The sequence below is a fragment of the Salmo salar genome, chromosome ssa01, assembly GCF_905237065.1.
Source record: "Salmo salar chromosome ssa01, Ssal_v3.1, whole genome shotgun sequence".
NCBI lineage: Eukaryota > Metazoa > Chordata > Actinopteri > Salmoniformes > Salmonidae > Salmo > Salmo salar.
The window spans coordinates 17697782-17717717 of NC_059442.1; the positions used below are offsets into that span (position 1 = coordinate 17697782).

General features: G+C 44.5%; 1 protein-coding gene across 1 annotated transcript in view; it reads left to right on the forward strand.

Moving 5' to 3' along the window:
- The first annotated feature begins 437 nt into the window (after nucleotides 1–437).
- LOC106570006 (protein ELYS) overlaps nucleotides 438–19936 on the forward strand; it is a 39383-nt gene continuing 19884 nt past the window's right edge. Inside the window, exons 1-15 of the mRNA XM_014141899.2 lie at nucleotides 438–716; nucleotides 2866–2991; nucleotides 3266–3519; nucleotides 3616–3796; nucleotides 3924–4131; nucleotides 4221–4337; nucleotides 9110–9194; nucleotides 9587–9737; nucleotides 11470–11602; nucleotides 11811–11992; nucleotides 12108–12169; nucleotides 13780–13908; nucleotides 14051–14141; nucleotides 14372–14461; nucleotides 14728–14868. Of these exons, the coding sequence (XP_013997374.1) occupies nucleotides 2871–2991; nucleotides 3266–3519; nucleotides 3616–3796; nucleotides 3924–4131; nucleotides 4221–4337; nucleotides 9110–9194; nucleotides 9587–9737; nucleotides 11470–11602; nucleotides 11811–11992; nucleotides 12108–12169; nucleotides 13780–13908; nucleotides 14051–14141; nucleotides 14372–14461; nucleotides 14728–14868 (1945 nt within the window). The 5' untranslated portion in view covers nucleotides 438–716; nucleotides 2866–2870. The remainder of the gene's footprint in view (nucleotides 717–2865; nucleotides 2992–3265; nucleotides 3520–3615; nucleotides 3797–3923; nucleotides 4132–4220; nucleotides 4338–9109; nucleotides 9195–9586; nucleotides 9738–11469; nucleotides 11603–11810; nucleotides 11993–12107; nucleotides 12170–13779; nucleotides 13909–14050; nucleotides 14142–14371; nucleotides 14462–14727; nucleotides 14869–19936) is intronic.

Sequence of the window (19936 nt, forward strand, 5' to 3'; positions counted from 1 at the left end):
GCCTACCCTTTTGGAATATAATACATATCAAACACTCTGAATCTGGGTCTTGCCCTGAGCCCTTAAAATTAGGCCATATATTTTTGTTATTGTGAAAGATGCTGTTAAGTCTCATAGCCTACCTCAGTCTGTTATTAAGTTATTTTATATAGGCCTATGCTTGGAAATAAATATACTACAACTAAACCCTCTTGTGAAGTCAAATTAAAAGGAAGATTATTGTTTAAATGAATTACTTTACTGGTGTAGGTGTTCTCCATCTGTTGCTCTGCAACACTTGCATAAGTTAGCTATATTTTCAGCACCTCCTATTGATTGCGAACCACTGCCTCACACGCAGAAGAAAGATATAAACAGTTTACTTTCTCGCGATGTTTATTTCTGGCCCTTTGACGTTTGCGTGATTTTGTGAAGCAAGTGATGCGCAGTAGCTCTTACGTTATACCTGCGCAGTAGCTAGATCTACATGGAAATGGCGCCTGCGTTGAACTCTAGCAAGTAGACAGTTATCTCGTAGCCAGTGCAACTAATTCAGTAGACACGGTCCTTCATACTGAAACATTTATGGGTTTTCGACAGTTGTCCTAAAAAAAAAGTGTTTGCAAGAAAATCGGATTATTATGACAGGGCCGAGGAAGAGTCGTAACGGAAAAGACATCACATTTTATTAGCTACTAACGTCGTTGGTAGTAGTACGTTACTACGGTCAACATCAGGTAACGTCTAGCTAGCTAAGGTTATAACGTTATTTACCTTTACCAGTTGGAAGAATTGGCAGATTCTCTTCCTTTAAGCACAACGGAGCAGTTACTCGGGTTGTACCCAAAATTGGCTAACTATTTAGATACGTTAGCTTGCTAGCTAGGCGGTTAATTTTAGCATAATGCTACCTCATGCGAGGTTTTGATTACCCCGCCTCACACGTTGCTATGATTTAACTATGTCTAACGACGTTACGGGGTATTTACAGGATGCTAACGTTAGCATAACACTGGTTATTTACCAATATGTAACAAGACTAGTAACTAGCGCACAGCATATAGGACAGCATATAGCTAGCTAACGTAGTTAGTTTACTACAGCAGTTCGTCGCTGCAGTCTAGCTAGCTGGCTAGCAAGGCCGATTATATATTAGGTAACTCACGTTAGCTAGCAAGTTAAGTCAACGGATGCAGTTTCTTGTAATTACTGTTTTCGCTACAGTCCCAAAAGTCACTGTCAACTTACTCTACTAGTTAGTTAACTAAGATATTAAGTTAGCTGGCTAGTAAGAAAACTGACATCGTGGTGTCGGAATGAACTATATGTCCGAGAGACGGCTAGTTAGTTAACGTTAAGCTAGTAAAGTTCGTTAGCTCAAATCAGAAGTAAAGGGTGTCATTTCCCCTTGGTTTAGCTAGCTAGCTTAACGTTACATCACAAATGTTTAGATCGACAGCCATGTATAACGTTACTTCTAAAATAAGTAACTTACATGGTTCTGAATTTCGGTATTTAGTCTGGCTAGTTACCGTTAGACAGGACATTGTTTTCAACACGTTAGCGTACGCAAGGTGTGATAGTGATACCGACACACAGGTAACCAATCACGTTTTACATTAGTTAGTTAGCTATATTTTAAAGTCTCGGCGTTGCTCGTTAATCGAGTTTAAGAGCATGTTAGTAGATTCCGTTTTATATCTAGTTTGTTTCGGGGTATTTAGATGTCAGACGGTACTCGACTAGCTACTCCAATATTCTGCATCTAACTGTACCACGCCTTGTCAAGCTGCGCGGGAGTAGTCTCGGTTTCTTTTACATAGATGGCTAGTAAGTTAGCTAGCTAGGCTACTTGCTTGTGAAAGGGGTGGTATTTTGCATGATGCATTGCGGTATGCATGACACATGGCATGTTAGGTGAAATTCTGAGGCTAGTCAAAGTAATCCATTGGTCAAAGAAGTTATGACACTAACTCGATATGGTGTTTTGCTCATACTGGACCAAACTCATACAGTGGCACAGAAAGCTGTAGTCGTGCTGTCTGCCTGACAAGTGTTCAATTACTTAACGTTACCCTTTAATGTACATCTATACAAGGCTCTCTAAGATAGTGTTATCTTGTGGACCATGCACTCTTCATTGGGAATCAAGAGGGTAAACAGTAACGCAGTTTTAACATGGTTAACACACAGAGCAACATGCCATGTCGGAGCTTTCCGATATTTATCTAACTTCTCACGATACTGTTTATTTATGTGGTTGTGTCAGTTGTTTAGGCTGCTACTGGTAATATGGTAATGGCCTACTAGATAATCATCTGTCAACGCTTTACATAGCACCAAGAGAAGGACATGCACACAAACACTCCTGCAGCTTTTATTCCAGCAGGCCCAGAGCCCAAACTGCTGACAACTGGGAACCATAACACAGCATAAATACCTCTTTTGTCTCCTTTGAGTCCCCTCATAGCCCCAAAGGCAAAACCTGGTGGAGGCTTAGAGAGTAACTGTTTTCTTATGGTCTGATTTGAGCTCAGTTGCTGTGCATGGTGCTGTCATTCTGTTACCAAACTTAGCTTCTGCACTGTAAAAGTAAATGTGTTTGTGTAAAACTTTCAGTGGGAGTTAAAAGTAGTCATTGTGCATAATTGTATGGATTGTTTAACTTTAGAATCATTGGTTTTTGTTTGCCATTTTTAAAGTGAAAAATCTGAGTCTCAGCAACGTTCTGTTACTGTGGAATTGCCAAGCAACAAGAGAACTGTGTACGTTTTGGCACGCATATGTGCCTCAAACCTGGAGTTTGGAAGAATCACAAGTAATGCTATGTCTGTTTTTGTCTGTTTTGTACATAATGTTTTGTACAACGTCCTGTTTTGTGTGTAGTGAACATGCGTGACCTGGCAGCCCAGGTCACCAGCAGCCTGCTGCGTTTCCCGGGGGTGACTGTAGACGCTCTGGGGGAGGATGAGATCACCCTGGACTCTGTGCTTCATGGGAAGTTCACTGTCGGTAAGTCGGTGTGTATGCACGGCGGCGATCTCTCTCTATCTGACCATCCTGGAGAGGACAGAAGTACAGCACATCCACAAATTAGGCCTACAGCGTCAGCCCCCTCAGTTACCAAAAATAATCGCATTCTAAAGTCTTAAAATAACAAAAAATACATCTTAAACAATCCCTTTTCAGAGGAGAGGTTTTACAATAAACCACCATGAATTAGTAGGCCTAACTTGCCTGCTCCCTTTTCCCTACCTCACTGATGTGCCACCCTCCCTGGGCACAGGTCGTAGCGGGCTAGCATGGCTCGCCTGTGGGCCCCAGCTGGAGGTGGTCCATGCGGTGACAGGTGAGCGCCTGTCCGCCTACTGCTTCTGCGGCGATGGGGAGCACCCCCCCAGCGTGCTGGCGGCCAGGGACTTCTCCTGGCTGAAAAGGACCGGGCTGCTTGTGGGCCTTGAGGAGGCCCAGGGCAGCATGCTCTGTCTCTATGACCTGGGTATCTCCCGAGTGGTCAAAGCCGTAGTCATACCGGGCAGGGTGAGTGCGCTCTCACCATCTACTACTGTCGCTTACATCAACTGGTTGATTTGATTGATTGTGATGTGGACTGACTGACTAACTGATGATTGGCAGATCAGGGCCATCGAGCCCCTGGTGAGCTACGGTGGGGCCAGTGCCAGCACACAGCACCTCCACCAGAGCCTGCGCTGGTTCTTTGGCGTGGCAGCGGTGGTCACGGACCTGGGACATGTCCTCCTAATGGACCTGTGTCTGGATGACCTCTCCTGCAGCCAGAGCGAGCTGGAAGCCTCAGGTCAGCGCGTGTGTGTTTTAAAATAACACAGACACAACTTTACTGGCCCACAGTTCCTTTCAAGATTGTGAGAGTTTGATGTGTGTGTGTTTTCTCCCCAACCCACACCCTTCTCTGTCCTCTCCAGATCTGGAGGTGGTGAGTAAGTCCCTAGCTGAGATCCCCCGGCTACGCGAGCAGGAGACTCGTCAGGGGAGACATCTCTGTCTGCAGCTGAGCAGCCCCACGGGCACAGGGGCCACGGCTCTGCAGTACATCCCTCGCACCAACCAGCTGGCCGTGGGCTTCTCCGACGGATACCTGCAACTCTGGAACATGAAGACGCTCAAGAAGGAGTGAGTTGACGACCCAGGGATGACATGGTGGCTATGGTAAACCTTCAGTTGTAGCTTTTTCTGACTGTCTCTGCTGTGTTCTCCCACAGGTATCACTCCCAGCTGGAGGGCGGCAGGGTGCCAGTGTATGCCTTCACATTCCAGGAGCCAGAGAACGACCCCCGCAACTGCTGTTACCTGTGGGCCGTCCAGTCTGCCCAGGAACAGTGAGTTCTCCCTCCCCACCTGTCTGCCTGCTTGAGGCACAAAGTTCCGTAACTCTTGGAAGGGGTCATAGTGTGCACACCAGACCAGGATGTGATGCATTTGAAGTATTTGAAATACTTGAGGTTGTTTTAGTTTGTCCCGGACAATGGAACCAATGGAATAGTTGCAGCTCCATGTGGGCTCCCAGCACCTTCCCCTCAGCCCCAATCTCTTTGGTATTCATATACAGTACCTGTCAAACACACCTACTCATTCCAGGGGTTTTCTTTATTTGTACTATTTTCTACATTGTAGATGTCGTGTCTTTGGGCACCATTAACTGAAGACATGTTTATCAAAATAACTCCCTGTTATTATTATTATTACGCGATTAAACTGATTAATCGTTTAACTGTAATTAACTAGGAGATCGGGGCACCAAGGAAAATATTCAGATTACAAAGTTATAATTTTCCTAATATAACTTTCCTATATTATAACATTATATATTATAGTATAGGCCGATTTATCTTCTGGTTTAAATGGTGTATTTTACCTCGCGTCCGTCTCATTCCAAACGTCATAAATTGTTGTATCTGCACAAACCCAGTCTTTACTAAGTCATCCATACATCAACTATCTTAAAATAATTTATTTACTAAACAAAGTAATTCACATAAAGCATACAAACAGTAATTATCGTCACAAAGAATTGGTACAGTAATGTGTCCTAGTGGGCTAAACCGGCATGGCGGCTTGTTAAACCAACAAGGGGGGGTGAGCTGATAAGACCCTACAGAGTTGATAAATATTAACAATTGATATGCTAATCCTTTGCACATGAACGCTCACTCATTCGGGAACAATTGCAATCAATATATATTTACCCTCAGTGTGTCGTCGGGATCCTTGTTGGAGAGTTTTTGTCCTGTTGGAGAGTTTTTGTCCGCGTTCTCTCTCTCTCGGTTAGAATGGATCTTTCAAAGAGACATTCATTAACCTCTATGGGCTAGGTGGGACGCTTGTGTCCCACCTACTCAACAGCCAGTGTATTCCCGTGGCGCGTTATTCAAATTCCTCAAAAATGCAAAAACTTCAATTTTTCAAACATATGACTATTTTACACAATTTTAAAGACAAGACTCTCGTTAATCTAACCACACTGTCCGATTTCAAAAAGGCTTTACAACGAAAGCAAAACATTAGATTATGTCAGCAGAGTACCCAGCCAGAAATAATCAGACACCCATTTTTCAAGCTAGCATATAATGTCACATAAACCCAAACCACAGCTAAATGTAGCACTAACCTTTGATGATCTTCATCAGATGACAACCCTAGGACATTGTTATACAATACATGCATGTTTTGTTCAATCAAGTTCATATTTATATCAAAAACCAGCTTTTTACATTAGCATGTGACTAGCATTCCCACTGAACACTGCCGGTGAATTTACTAAATTACTCACGATAAACGTTCACAAAAAGCATAATTATTTTAAGAATTATAGATACAGAACTCCTCTATGCACTCGATATGTCCGATTTTTAAAATAGCTTTTCGGTGAAAGCACATTTTGCAATATTCTCAGTAGATAGCCCGGCATCACAGGGCTAGCTATTTAGACACCCAGCAAGTTTAGCACTCACCAAAGTCAGATTTACTATAAGAAAAATGTTATTACCTTTGCTGTCTTCGTCAGAATGCACTCCCAGGACTTCTACTTCAATAACAAATGTTGGTTTGGTTCAAAATAATCCATAGTTATATACAAACAGCGGCGTTTTGTTCGTGCGTTCAAGACACTATCCGAAAGGGTAAATAAGGGTGACGAGCATGGCGCAATTCGTGACAAAAAAATTCTAAATATTCCATTACCGTACTTCGAAGCGTGTCAACCGCTGTTTAAAATCAATTTTTATGCAATTTTTCTCATAAAAAAGCGATAATATTCCGACCGGCAAAGCCTGTTAACATTCAACGAGAGAAAAAGTAAAAGCATGCTATTCCCTCATGCACGAGCCTCGTCTAATGGCCGTCTGATAGAGCACTTGCCAAACGAGCAAATGTGTTTCAGCCTGGGCATTGAATTACGTCATTCAGCTTTTTCCCGGGTTCTGAGAGCCTATGGGAGCCGTAGGAAGTGTCACGTTACAGCAAAGATCCTAAATGTTCAATAAACAGAGGCAAGAAGAACAACCACTTGTCAGACAGGCCACTTCCTGGTGAGAATCTTCTCAGGTTTTTGCCTGCCATATGAGTTCTGTTATACTCACAGACACCATTCAAACAGTTTTAGAAACTTTAGGGTGTTTTCTATCCAAAGCCAATAATTATATGCATATTCTAGTTACTGGGCAGGAGTAGTAACCAGATTAAATCGGGTACGTTTTTTATCCGGCCGTTTAAATACTGCCCCCTATCCCCAACAGGTTAAGAACACATTCTTATTTTCAATGACGGCCTAGGAACGGTGGGTTAACTGCCTTGTTCAGGGGCAGAACGACAGATTTTTACCTTGTCAGCTCGGGGATTCAATCTTGCAACCTTACGGTTAACTAGTCCAACGCTCTAACCACCTGCTTTACATTGCATTCCACGAGGAGCCTGCCTGTTACGCGAATGCAGTAAGAAGCCAAGGTAAGTTGCTAGTTAGCATTAAACTTATCTTATAAAAAAACAATCATAATCACTAGTTAACTACACATGGTTGACGATATTACTAGTTTATCTAGGATGTCCTGCGTTGCATTGAATCGATGCGGTGCGCATTCGCGAAAAACGACTGTCATTGCTCCAACGTGTACATAACCATAAACATCAATGTCTTTCTTAAAATCAATACACAAGTATATATTTTCAAACCTGCATATTTAGCTAAAAGAAATCCATGTTAGCAGGCAATATTAACCAGGTGAAATTGTGTCACTTCTCTTGCGTTCATTGCACGCGGAGTCAGGGTATATGCAACAGTTTGGGCCGCCTGGCTCGTTGCGAACTAATTTGCCTGAATTTTACGTAATTATGACATAACATTGAAGGTTGTGTAATGAAACAGGAATATTTAGACTTAGGGATGCCACCCGTTAGATAAAATACGGAACGGTTCCGTATTTCACTGAAAGAAGAACCATTTTGTTTTTGAGATGATAGTTTCCGGATTCGACCATATTAATGACCCATGGCTCGTATTTCTGTGTGTTTATTATAATTAAGTCTATGATTTGATAGAGCAGTCTGACTGAGCGGTGGTAGGCACCAGCAGGCTCGTAAGCATTCATTCAAACAGCACTTTCGTGCGTTTTGCCAGCAGCTCTTCGCAATGCTTCAAGCGTTGCGCTGTTTATGACTTCAAGCCTATCAACTCCCAAGATTAGGCTGGTGTAACCGATGTGAAATGGCTAGCTAGTTAGCAGGGTGTGCGCTAATAGCGTTTCAAACGTCACTCGCTCTGAGACTTGGAGTAGTTGTTACCCTTGCTCTGCATGGGTAATGCTGCTTTGAGGGTGGCTGTTGTCGATGTGTTCCTGGTTCGAGCCCAGGTAGGAGCGAGGAGAGGGACAGAAGCTATACTGTTACACTGTCAATACTAAAGTGCCTATAAGAACATCCAATAGTCAAAGGTATATGAAATACAAATCGTATAGAAAGAAATAGTCCTATAATTCCTATAATAACTACATCCTAAAACTTCTTACCTGGGAATATTAAAGACTCATGTTAAAAGGAACCACCAGCTTTCATATGTTCTCATGTTCTGAGCAAGGCACTTAAATGTTAGCTTTCTTACATGGCACATATTGCACTTTTACTTTCTTCTCCAACACTTTGTTTTTGCGTTATTTAAACCAAATTGAACATGTTTAAATATTTGAGGCTAAATTGATTTGATTGATGTATTATATTAAGTTAAAATAAGTATTCATTCAGTATTGTTGTAATTTTCATTATTACAAATAAATGTAAAAAAATCTGTCGCTTAATTGGTAGCGGCTTTTTTTAGTCCTCCGATAATCGGTATCGGCGTTGAAAAATCATAATCGGTTGACCTCTAATGACTACCACAGCATTCTGCAGCGATACACCATCCCATCTGGTTTGCGCTCTGTGGGACTATCATTTGTTTTTCAACAGGACATTGACCCAAAATGCACCTCCAGGCTGTGTAAGGGATATTTGACCAAGGACAGTGATGGAGTGTTGCATCAGATGACCTGGCCTCCACAATCACCCGACCTCAACCCAATTGAGGTGGTTTGGGGTGAGTTGGACTGCAGAGTGAAGGAAAAGCAGCCAGCAAGTGCTCAGCATTTGTGAGAACTCCTTCAAGACTATTGGAAAAGCATTTCTCATGAAGCTAGTTGAGAGAATTCCAAGAATGTGCAACGCTGTCAAGGCAAAGGGTGGTTACTTTGAAGAATCTCAATTATAAAATATATTTTGATTTATTTAACTTTTTTTGGTTACTACATGATTTCATGTCATTTCATAGTTTTGATGTCCTCACTATTATTATACAATGTAGAAAATAAAGAAAACCCCTTTAATGAGTAGGTGTCCAAACTGATACTGTGTATGAGAGGACTGGATCAGTGAAAACAGTATGGTGGAAGCTCCACACTTTACAGCTTGTATGCAAATGTGGCATTGGTACTCAGTGGTCATAGCACACTGTTGGCCTTTATTTTGCATAAATACTCATGCAGCATTAACCACCTCATGTCAATGCACATGACTTGGTGTATTTGCTGCCCTTTAACACATCTCCCTCTCTCTTCTCCCTCTCCAGCGAGGGAGACGTGGTCAGTCTGCACCTGCTCCAGCTGGCCTTCAGTGAGAGGAAGTGTTTGGGCTCAGGAAAGATCCTCTATGAGGTAACCGTAATTTCAACCCATGTTTTTACCTCAATGATTTTTTTCTGTCTAACTGAAATAAGTAGCTATTCCCGCTTCCAGCAATGCATCGAGACAGGTCCAATTTCTGTTCAATGCCCCTTTTGTTTGGTAAAGACTGTACTGACGGTCAACTGGATGTTCAGGGTCAAGTGTTTGGACCGCGATCGTGGTGTTAAAGCCCAAAGCTTGCTGGTTTCCAACAGTTCTTCTCAATGTTTCAGTCCTGATGATGTAATTTAGTCATCTATTATGCCCAACCATATTTATTACTTACTTAAATGTGGTGCTTTCACTGCTTTGAGTCCTTTTAATCTTTCCATTGGCACTGTATTAACGTTAATCCTCTCCCCCGCCGTCTCCTTTTCTCCTAGGGTCTGGAGTACTGTGAGGAACGGTACAGTCAGGAGCTGAGCAGCACAGCCTTCCCCCTGAGGGCTCAGGCCACCAACACCCGCTTGCTCAGCTGCCAGACCATCGAGAAGTTCCGACACCATCCTGACAGAGACGACAGCATGAACGAAGGTACCTTTTCCTTCATCTCAAATCTTTTCAGGATTATATTGGTGTCTAAGTGACCAGAAAACCAACAAAAAAAATGGGATGTGTTCTTTATTACCTACGCGGGTGGTATTCACTTACTAGACACCAAACGGACCGAAAAGGAGTGGGGCTACCTGGACTTGTCCAACAGGAAATGCATATTTGTTTTCCTTTGCAAAATGATTTGCCACAGTGTGCTCTAATGAATGCGACCCTGGAGCGAAAAGGATGTACAGTTGAAGTTGGAAGTTTACATACACCTTAGCCAAATACATTTAAATACTCCGTTTTTCACAATTCCTGACATTTAATCCTAGTAAAAATTCCTTATCTTAGGTCAGTTAGGATCACCACTTTATTTTAAGAATGTGAAATGTTAGAATAATAGTAGAGAATTATTTCAGCTTTTATTTCTTTCATCACATTCCCAGTGGGTCAGAAGTTTACATACTCAATTAGTATTTGGTAGCATTGCCTGAAATTGTTTAACTTGGGTCAAACGTTTCGGGTAGCCTTCCACAAGCTTCCCACAATAAGTTGGGTGTATTTTGGCCCATTCCTCCTGACAGAGCTGGTGTAACTGTGTCAGGTTTGTAGGCCTCCTTGCTCGCACACACTTTTTCAGTTCTGCCCACAAATTTTCTATAGGATTGAGGTCAGGGCTTTGTGATGGCCACTCCAATACCTTGACTTTGTTGTCCTTAAGCCATTTTGCCACAACTTTGGAAGAATGCTTGGGGTCATTGTCCATTTGGAAGACCCATTTGCGACCAAGCTTTAACTTCCTGACTGATGTCTTGAGATGTTGCTTTAATATATCCACATCATTTTCCTCCCTCATGATGCCATCTATTTTGTGTGAGTGCACCAGTCCCTCGTGCAGCAAAGCACCCCACAACATGATGCTGTCACCCCTGTGCTTCACGGTTGGGATGGTGTTCTTCGGCTTGCAAGCTTCCCCCGTTTTCTTCCAAACGTAACGATGGTCATTATGGCCAAACAGTTCTATTTTTGTTTCCTCAGACCAGAGGACATTTCTCCAAAAGTACGATCTTTGTCCCCATGTGCAGTTGCAAACCGTAGTCTGGCTTTTTTATGGCAATTTTGGAGCAGTGGCTTCTTCCTTGCTGAGCAGCCTTTCAGGTTATGTCGATATAGGACTCGTTTTACTGTGGATATAAATACTTTTGTACCTGTTTCCTCCAGCATCTTCGCAAGGTCCTTTGCTGTTGTTCTGGGATTGATTTGCACTTTTTCACCAAAGTACGTTTATCTCTAGGAGACAGAACGTGTCTCCTTCCTGAGCGGTATGATGGCTGCGTGGTCCCATGGTGCTTATACTTGCGTACTATTGTTTGTACAGAAGCTTCTAAAGCAATGACACATTTTCTGGAATTTTACAAGCTGTTTAACGGCACAGTCAGTTTAGTGTATGGCAACTTCTGACCCACTGGAATTGTGATGCAGTGAAATAATCTGTAGGTAAACAATTGTTGGAAAAATTACTTGTCATGCACAAAGTAGATGTCCTAACCGACTTGCCAAAACTATAGTGTGTTTTCACAAGAAATTTGTGGAGTGGTTGAAAAACGAGTTTTAATGACGCCAACCTAAGTGTATGTAAACTTCTGACTTAAACTGTATTTGATGCTTGCTCTTTCATTGTTGTGGTCACTGCTGGTACTCAGGCTTTCTCTCCTTTCTCCCCCGTCAGTTGCGTCTCCAGACACCAGCGTGTCCATTTTCAGCTGGCAGGTGAAGGCCTACGGACAGGGCAACCCCTCCACTTACATCGGCGTCTTTGACATCAACAGATGGTACCACGCACAGATGCCTGACTCTCTGAGGTAGCATTCTGACATAAATATCCCGTCAACAGCCGCCTAAATTGCATGGTGTGTCCAATTTCCCCGAATACCAGGTGTTTATCAATCAGATGATTTATTCATTTATGAATGTAGTTGGTTGGGGGTGTTGATGGGAAACTATTTTTTGGGTTGATAGAAAGCTTTTACATGATTACATGACTATGTAACCAACGTGTGTGTGTGTCAGAACGGGGGAATCTCTGCGCAGCTGTCCCTACCTGGCCGTGTGGTCTCTGGATTCGGTGGTGGAGATGACGTCACCCTGCCCCCTGTTGGACGTCCTGGTGCACGAGCGCAGCCTGAGCCGCGGCCTGCCCTACACCTGTCCCCCGCCAGAACAGTTCTTCAACCCCACCACATACAACTTCGGCAAGTTGGACACACAATGCACGCCTTTTCACACAACACCCTGAGTTCTTTAAAGCCATTCAGATAAGTTTTGTAATGTTGTCATGACTTGGTCATTTGTTTTTCCTTGGAACAGATGCAACCTGTTTGCTCAACACTGGTATTGTGCACTTAACTTGCTCTGGGTATCAGAAAGAGGTGAGTTTATCCCTACGTTTTTGGTGTATTTTCTCCATCTGTATCTTTGCAAAGATAGTTATAGTGCATGCGGAAAGTATTCAGACCCCTTGACTTTTTCCACATTTTGTTATAGTACAGCCTTATTCTAAAATTGATTAAAGTAAAGATTTTCTTCATCAATCGACACACAATACCTCATTATGACAAAGCAAAAACGTCTATTTTGACGTTTGCAAATTTATATAAAAACAATAACTTTATTTACATAAGTTTTCAAACACTTTTCTATGAGATTCGAAATTGAGCTCAGGTGCATCCTGTTTCCATTGATCATCCTTGAGATGTTTCTACAACTTGATTGTGGAGTCTACCTGTGGTAAATTCAATTGATTAGACATGATTTTGAAAGGCACACACCTGTCTATATATGGTCTCACAGTTGACAGTCCATGTCAGAGCAAAAACCAAGCCGTGAGCTTGATGGAATTGTCCGTAGAGCTCCAAGACAGGATTGTGTTGGCATTGATCTGGGGAAAGGTACCAAAAATGTCTGCAGCTTTGAAGGTCCCCAAGAACACAGTGGCCTCATCATTCTTAAATGGATGAAGTTTGAAACCAACAAGACACTTCCTAGAGCTGGCTGCCTGGCCAAACTGAGCAATCAGGAGACAAGGGCCTTGGTCAGGGAGGTGAGCAAGAACCCCATGGCCACTCTGACAGAGCTCCAGAGTCCCTCTGTGGAGATGGGAGAACCTTCCAGAAGGACAACCGTCTTTGCAGCACTCCACCAATCAGGCCTTTATGGTAGAGTGGCCAGACAGAAGCCACTCCTCAGTAAAAGGCACATGACATCTCGCTTGGAGTTTGCCAAAAGGCACCGAAAGGACTCTCAGACCATGAGAAACAAGATTCTCTGGTCTGATGAAACCAAGATTGAACTCTTTGGCCTGAATGCCAAGCGTCACGTCTGGAGGAAACCTGGCACCATCCCTGCGGTGAAGCATGGTGGTGGCAGCATCATGCTGTGGGGATGGTTTTCAGTGGCAGGGACTGGGAGACTCGCGAGGATCGAGGGAAAGATGAACAGAGCCAAGTACAGAGAGATCCTTGATGAAAACCTGCTCCAGAGTGCTCAGGACCACAAACTGGGTTGAATGTTCACCTTCCAACAGGATAGTGACCCAAAGCACACAGCCAAGTCAACGCAGGTGTGGCTTCAGTACAAGTCTCTGAATGTCCTTGAGTGGCCCAGCCAGAGCCCGGACTTGAACTCGATAGAACATCTCTGGAGAGACCTAAAATTAGCTGTACAGAAACACTCCCTATCCAACTTGACAGAGCTTGAGAGGATCTGCCGAGAAGAATGGGAGAAACTTCCCAAATACAGGTGTGCAAAGCTTGTAGCTTGTTTTTTCTTTGTCATTATGGGGTATTGTGTGTAGATTGATTAAATAGTTTTTCCCCTCATCAATTTTAGAACAAGGCTGTACTGTATCTTTCCGAATGCACTGTACATATGGCTAACATGAAGACTCTCAATTTATTGACTATTAAGCCTATAGTGATCCGTAGTCTATATAGCAGGATGTTATCTTGTGAATCACATTAACTGTCTCTTGCTGTCGCAGACTCTGAGCTTCTTAAAGAAGGCTGCTCCCTGCTCCAGTGATGTCATCTCAAACGGCTACTCCCGCTGCCTGATGTCCGGCCTGCTCTCCTCTCGCCTGGCCGACGTGCAGCCATCCAGCCTCTCTCAGGTACACACACAGCTTTTGAGAGGTTGACGGTTATTCCTTTTTGCTGTATAAACTTTCCAATGTCTAAAGGTTTTTAAGGACTATTTTACATATGTGAATGCATTAGCCAAACGTGCCAAACTCTCTTCCTCTCTCTGGTCAGGAAGAGCAGTTGGACGCCATCTTGTCTACAGCCATAGAGACCAGCTCCTTGGGCCTGATCACCAGCTGTATCAAGCAGTGGACCGCTGAGGGTGAGACACTGCATAACAACACTGGCACCCTGTTATTTAGATCAACCCTGGCTTCATCTCCTCTACTACATGTTCACTAATCCGAACACACACAACAGGTGAATCACTTGAAGATATTCACATCCTCGCAGATAGAGGAAAGGAGACGAGGTGACACAGCCAGTTTGGGTCTAGATTGTATTCTCGATTGGATTTCTCTCTAATGTAAATTGGTGGTATTGGCTTCACAGAGCAACCAGGCTCTGCGGTGAACCTGCGCTACATTCTGGAGTGGGCCTGGGACAAGGTGGTACACACCAAGGAGCAGCTGGATGGCATATGTGAGTGTTTCCTACTACAGTGATCAGCATGACACTCTGTCAACACCTTGTTGATCTTCTGGTTTACATTAAAAAGAATACTCATGGCTGCGTATTTGGTTGGTAACTGTAGCAACTTGCAGCTGTGTTGTCATGTGATTTCTTCAAGCATTTTGGGATTTGATATGTTTTCCTAGGGCAATAGATTTTCTTATAAGTGAGGAGGTCCAGCAATCTGGACTGTGTTTTCTGATTTCCATCTGCCCTTATTCTTTGTCTCCCCCCAGGTGCTCCCCTGTTTGACAGCTCGTCTAACTTCACGGACTCCCCGACCCTTCAGCTGCTGCAGCACAGCCAGAGGCTACTGGGGAACCTCAGCACCATCTTCCACTGTCTGCTCAGAGAGGCACAGGAACTCACTCAGCGAGGTAAATCCTAATTCAGACAAGGGGCACTGTTGCAAGGAGGCTTATTTATTTCAATGTTGAAGCACTGGTCTTTGACCGAGCAGAGCGGCTTATGGTGCTCATGCACCTGAATGCCACTTTGCTTCTGTAGAGAAAATGTACAAAATATCAATATTTTGTGAGGCAGAGAGGGGGTTCACACAAGTGTCTTGGTTGGTGGCTTTCACTCCCTGTGGTTAGAGCCATTAACACACCCTTTACTAAAATGTCGCTAGAGAAGAAGGCTGACGTTCTACGTGTCCCCAACCAATTCGTTTTTTGGTTTGTTTGCGTTTGTAACATTTTTAAATGTATTTTGTACATAATGTTGCCGCTACCATCTCTTATGACCGAAAATAACTTCTGGACATCAGGACTGCAATTACTCACCATGGACTGGCAGAATCCTTTTTTTCCTTTAGCGAGTCTGACAAGCCCGACGTGAACGATATACTGCTTTCTCGGCAACAGGCACAGATCCCCGTGATTTGTGTGAAGAGGAGGCAGAGAAAAAGGGTCCAGAGGGCAGGTTGCCTTCTGACAATTTGTAGGTGATCGAATAAACCCCTCCCCCCACTTCCTTCCATTCTGCTAGCAAACGTGCCATCTTTGGAGAATAAAATTGATGATTTACGAGGAAGTTTAAACTACCAACGGGACATTCAAAACTGTAATATCTTATGCTTCACGGAGTCGTGGCTGAACGACGACACTATCAACATACTGGTTATATGATGTACCGGCAGGATAGAACAGCGGCGTTTGGTAAGAAAAGGGGCGGTGGTCTATGTATTTTTGTAAACAGCTGGTGCACGATATCGAAGGAAGTCTCGAGCTATTGCTCGCCCGAGGTAGAGTTTCTCATGATAAGCTGTAGAACACACTACCTACCGAGAGAATGTTCATCTGTATTCTTTGTAGCTGTTTACATACCACCACAGTCAGAGGCTTGAACTGAGATGGCATTGAATGAGCTGTATTCCGCCATAAGCAAACAAGAAAATGGTCACCCAGAGGTGGCGCTCCTAGTAGCCGGGGACTTTAATGCAGGGAAACTTAAATCCGTTTTTACCAAATTTCTGTCAGCATGTTAAATGTGCAACCAGAGGAAAATAAACTCTGCACCATATTTACTCCACACACAGACACGCATACCAAGCTCCTCCCTCAGCCCTACATTTGGTAAATCTGACCATAATTCTATCCTCCTGATTCCTGCTTACAAGCAAAAATTAAAGCAGGAAGCACCAGTGACTAGATCAATAAAAAAAAAAAAAAGTGGTCAGATGAAGCAGATGCTAAGCTACAGGACAGTTTTGCTAGCACAGACTGGAATATGTTCTGGGATTCCTCCAATGGCATTGAGGAGTACGCCACATCAGTCATTGGCTTCATCAATAAGTGCATCGATGACGTTCTCCCCACAATGACCGAACCTACATACCCCAACCAGAAGCCATGGAATACAGGCAACATCCGCACCGAGCTAAATGCTAGAGCTGCCGCTTTCAAGGAGCAGGACTCAAAACCGGAAGCTTATAAGAAATCCCGCTATGCCCTCCGACGAACCATCAAACAGGCAAAGCATCAATACACGACTAAGATCGAATCCTGCTATACCGGCTCTGATGCTGGTCGGATGTGGCAGGGTTTGCAAACCATTACAGACTACAAAGGGAAACACTGCCGAGAGCTGCCCAGTGACACAAGCCTACCAGACGAGCTGAACTACTTCTGTGCTTGCTTCAACGCAAATAACACTGAAACATGCATGAGAGCCCCAGCTGTTCCAGAAGACTGTAATCACTCTCTCTGCAGCCGATGCGTGTAAGACCTTAAAACAGGTCAAAATTCACAAGGCCGCAGGGCCAGATGGATTACCAGGACGTGTACTCAAAGCATGCACTGACCAACTGGCAAGTGTTTCACTGACATTTTCAACCTCTCCCTTTCCGACTCTGTAATTGCAAAATTTAAGCAGACCACCACAGTGCCCTCATAGCTCATCAATAAGCTAAGGACCCTGGGACTAAACACCTCCCTCTGCAACATGATCCTGGGTTGCCCCCAGGTGGTAAGGGTAGGTAACAACACACCTGCCACGCTGATCCTCAACACAGGGGCCCCTCCCTCCTGTACTCCCTTTTCACTCATGACTGCACTGCCTGGCACGACTCCAACACCATTAAGTTTGCCAATGACAACAATGGTAGGCCTGATCAACGATGAGACAGCCTATAGGGAGGAGGTCAGAGACCTGGCCGTGCGATGCCAGGACAACAATCTCTCCCTCAACGTGATCAAGACAAAGGCGATGATTTTGGACTGCAGGAAAAAGAGGACCGCGCACACCCCATTCTCATCGACGGGGCTGCAGTGGAGCGGTTTGAGTGCTTCAAGTTCCTTGGTGTCCACATCACCAACAAACTAATATGGTCCAAGCACACCAAAAAAGTCATGAAGAGGTGACAAAAAAACCTATTCCCCATCAGGAGACTGAAAAGATTTGGCATGGGTCCTCAGACCCCCAAGTTCTACAGCTGCACTATCGAGAGCATCCTGACCGTTTGCAGCACTGCAACTGCTCGGCCGCCGACTGCAAGGCACTACGGAGGGTAGTGTGACTGACCTAGTACATCACTGGGGCCAAGCTTCCTGCCATCCAGGACATAAATACCAGGCGGTGTCAGAGGAAGGCCTTAAAAATTATCAATGACTCCAGCCACCCTAGTCGTGGATTTGGATCGAAGATGGCGTAGCAGTCGGACATGGGTTTGTCCTGACCTGTGTAAATAGTTTTCCTTGTTTTTTTTTTTTTCTTCGTATATATTTTAATCTCACTTTCCATCTACGGACTGAATATACTCTTCTGCAACCCGCCTCACCCAATGTGGTACGGATCTGCTATTTTTCGACTTTAGAACCGGAACCCCCATCAGAAGCTAGTCAGCTAACTAGCTACTAGCTAGTGGTCAGTTAGCCACTGCTAGCGGTCTTCAACGTTAACTCGGACACCAGTCAGCTTCAGCTCGGTCAATATCAAATGTATTTATATAGCCCTTCTTACATCAGCTGATATATCAAAGTGTTGTACAGAAACCCAGCCTAAAACACCAAACAGCAAGCAATGCAGGTGTAGAAGCATGGTGGCAAGGAAAAACTACCTAGGAAGACCAGAACCTAGGAAGAAACGTAGAGAGGAACCAGGCTATGAGGGGTGGCCAGTCCTCTTCTGGCTGTGCCGGGTGGAGATTATAACAGAACATGGCCAAGATGTTCAAATATTCATAAATGACCAGCATGGTCAAATAATAATCATAGTGAACAGGTCAGGGTTCCATGGCCGCAGGCAGAACAATTGAAACCGGAGCAGCAGCACGGTCAGGTGGACTGGGGACAACAAGGAGTCATCATGCCAGGTAGTCCTGAAGCATGGTCCTAGGGCTCAGGTCCTCCGAGAGAGCGAGAGAATTAGAGAGAGCATACTTAAATTCACACAGGACACCGAATAAGACAGGAGAAATACTCCAGATATAAGACTGACCCTAGCCCCCCGACACAAACTACTGCAGCATTAATACTGGAGGCTGAGACAGGAGGGGTCAGGAGACACTGTGGCCCCATCCGATGATAATCTGGACAGGGCCAAACAGGCAGGATATAACCCCACCCACTTTGCCAAAGCACATCCCCCACACCACTAAAGGGATATCTTCAACCACCAACTTACCATCCTGAGACAAGGCCGAGTATAGCCCACAAAGATCTCCGCCACGGCACAACCCGGGGGGCGCCAAACCAGACAGGAAGACCACGTCAGTGACTCAACCCACTCAAGTGATGCACCCCTCCTAGGGACGGCATGGAAGAGCACCAGTAAGCCAGTGACTCAGCCCCTGTAATAGGGTTAGAGGCAGAGAATCCCAGTGGAGAGGGGAACTGGCCAGGCAGACAGCAAGGGCGGTTCGTTGCTCCAGTGCCTTTCCATTCACCTTCATACTCTTGGGCCAGACTACACTCAATCATAGGACCTACTGAAGAGATGAGTCTTCAATAAAGACTTAAAAGTTGAAACCGTCTGCTTCTCACATGGGTAGGCAGACCATTCCATAAAAATGGAGCTCTATAGGAGAAAGCCCTGCCTCCAGCTGTTTGCTTAGAAATTCTAGGGACAGTTAGGAGGCCTGCGTCTTGTGACCGTAGCGTATGTGTAGCAGGACCAAATCGGAAAGATAGGTAGGAGCAAGCCCATGTAATGCTCTGTAGGTTAGCAGTAAAACCTTGAAATCAGCCCTTGCCTTAACAGGAAGCCAGTATAGAGAGGCTAGCATTGGAGTAATATGATCAAATTCTTTTGTTCTAGTCAGGATTCTAGCAGCCGTGTTTAGCACTAACTGAAGTTTATTTAGTGCTGTATCTGGGTAGCCGGAAAGTAGAGCATTGCGGTAGTCTAACCTAGAAGTAACAAAAGCATGGATAAACTTCTCTGCATCATTTTTGGACAGAACATTTCTCATTTCTGCAATGTTACGTAAATGGAAAAAGCTGTCCTTGAAACAGTCTTGATATGTTCTTCAAAAGAGAGATCAGGGTCCAGAGTAACGCCGAGGTCCTTCACACAATACCTGCCAGTCTGCGCAGCGCGATATCAACTTAGAGCATATCTGACTGCTTTTTCTCTGCCACCTCTCTGGATTCCTACCGCAAGCTCTGGACCATTACACCAGATCATCGCAGCTAACTAGCTGCAATCTGAGTGGCTACTCCTGGCTAACACCTCTGGCCCAAAGCAAGCACCAGTTAGCCTCGAGCTAGGCCCATCACCCGGCTAGCCGAAGAGGTCTACCAGCTAATTCTTGGTCTACAATACCTCTTTTGCCAATTGGCCTGGACCCTTTATTGCTGACAAGGAGCCCCGCCGATCCATCACGACTGGTCTGCCAACATAATTATCCGAGGTGGTTTCAACAGGCTCTTCCGTTGCGACGTCGCCGAAGAGCCATCTGCTGGCCCCGGCCTTACTAGCTTTCTGAATCGCCGTGTCTCCAGC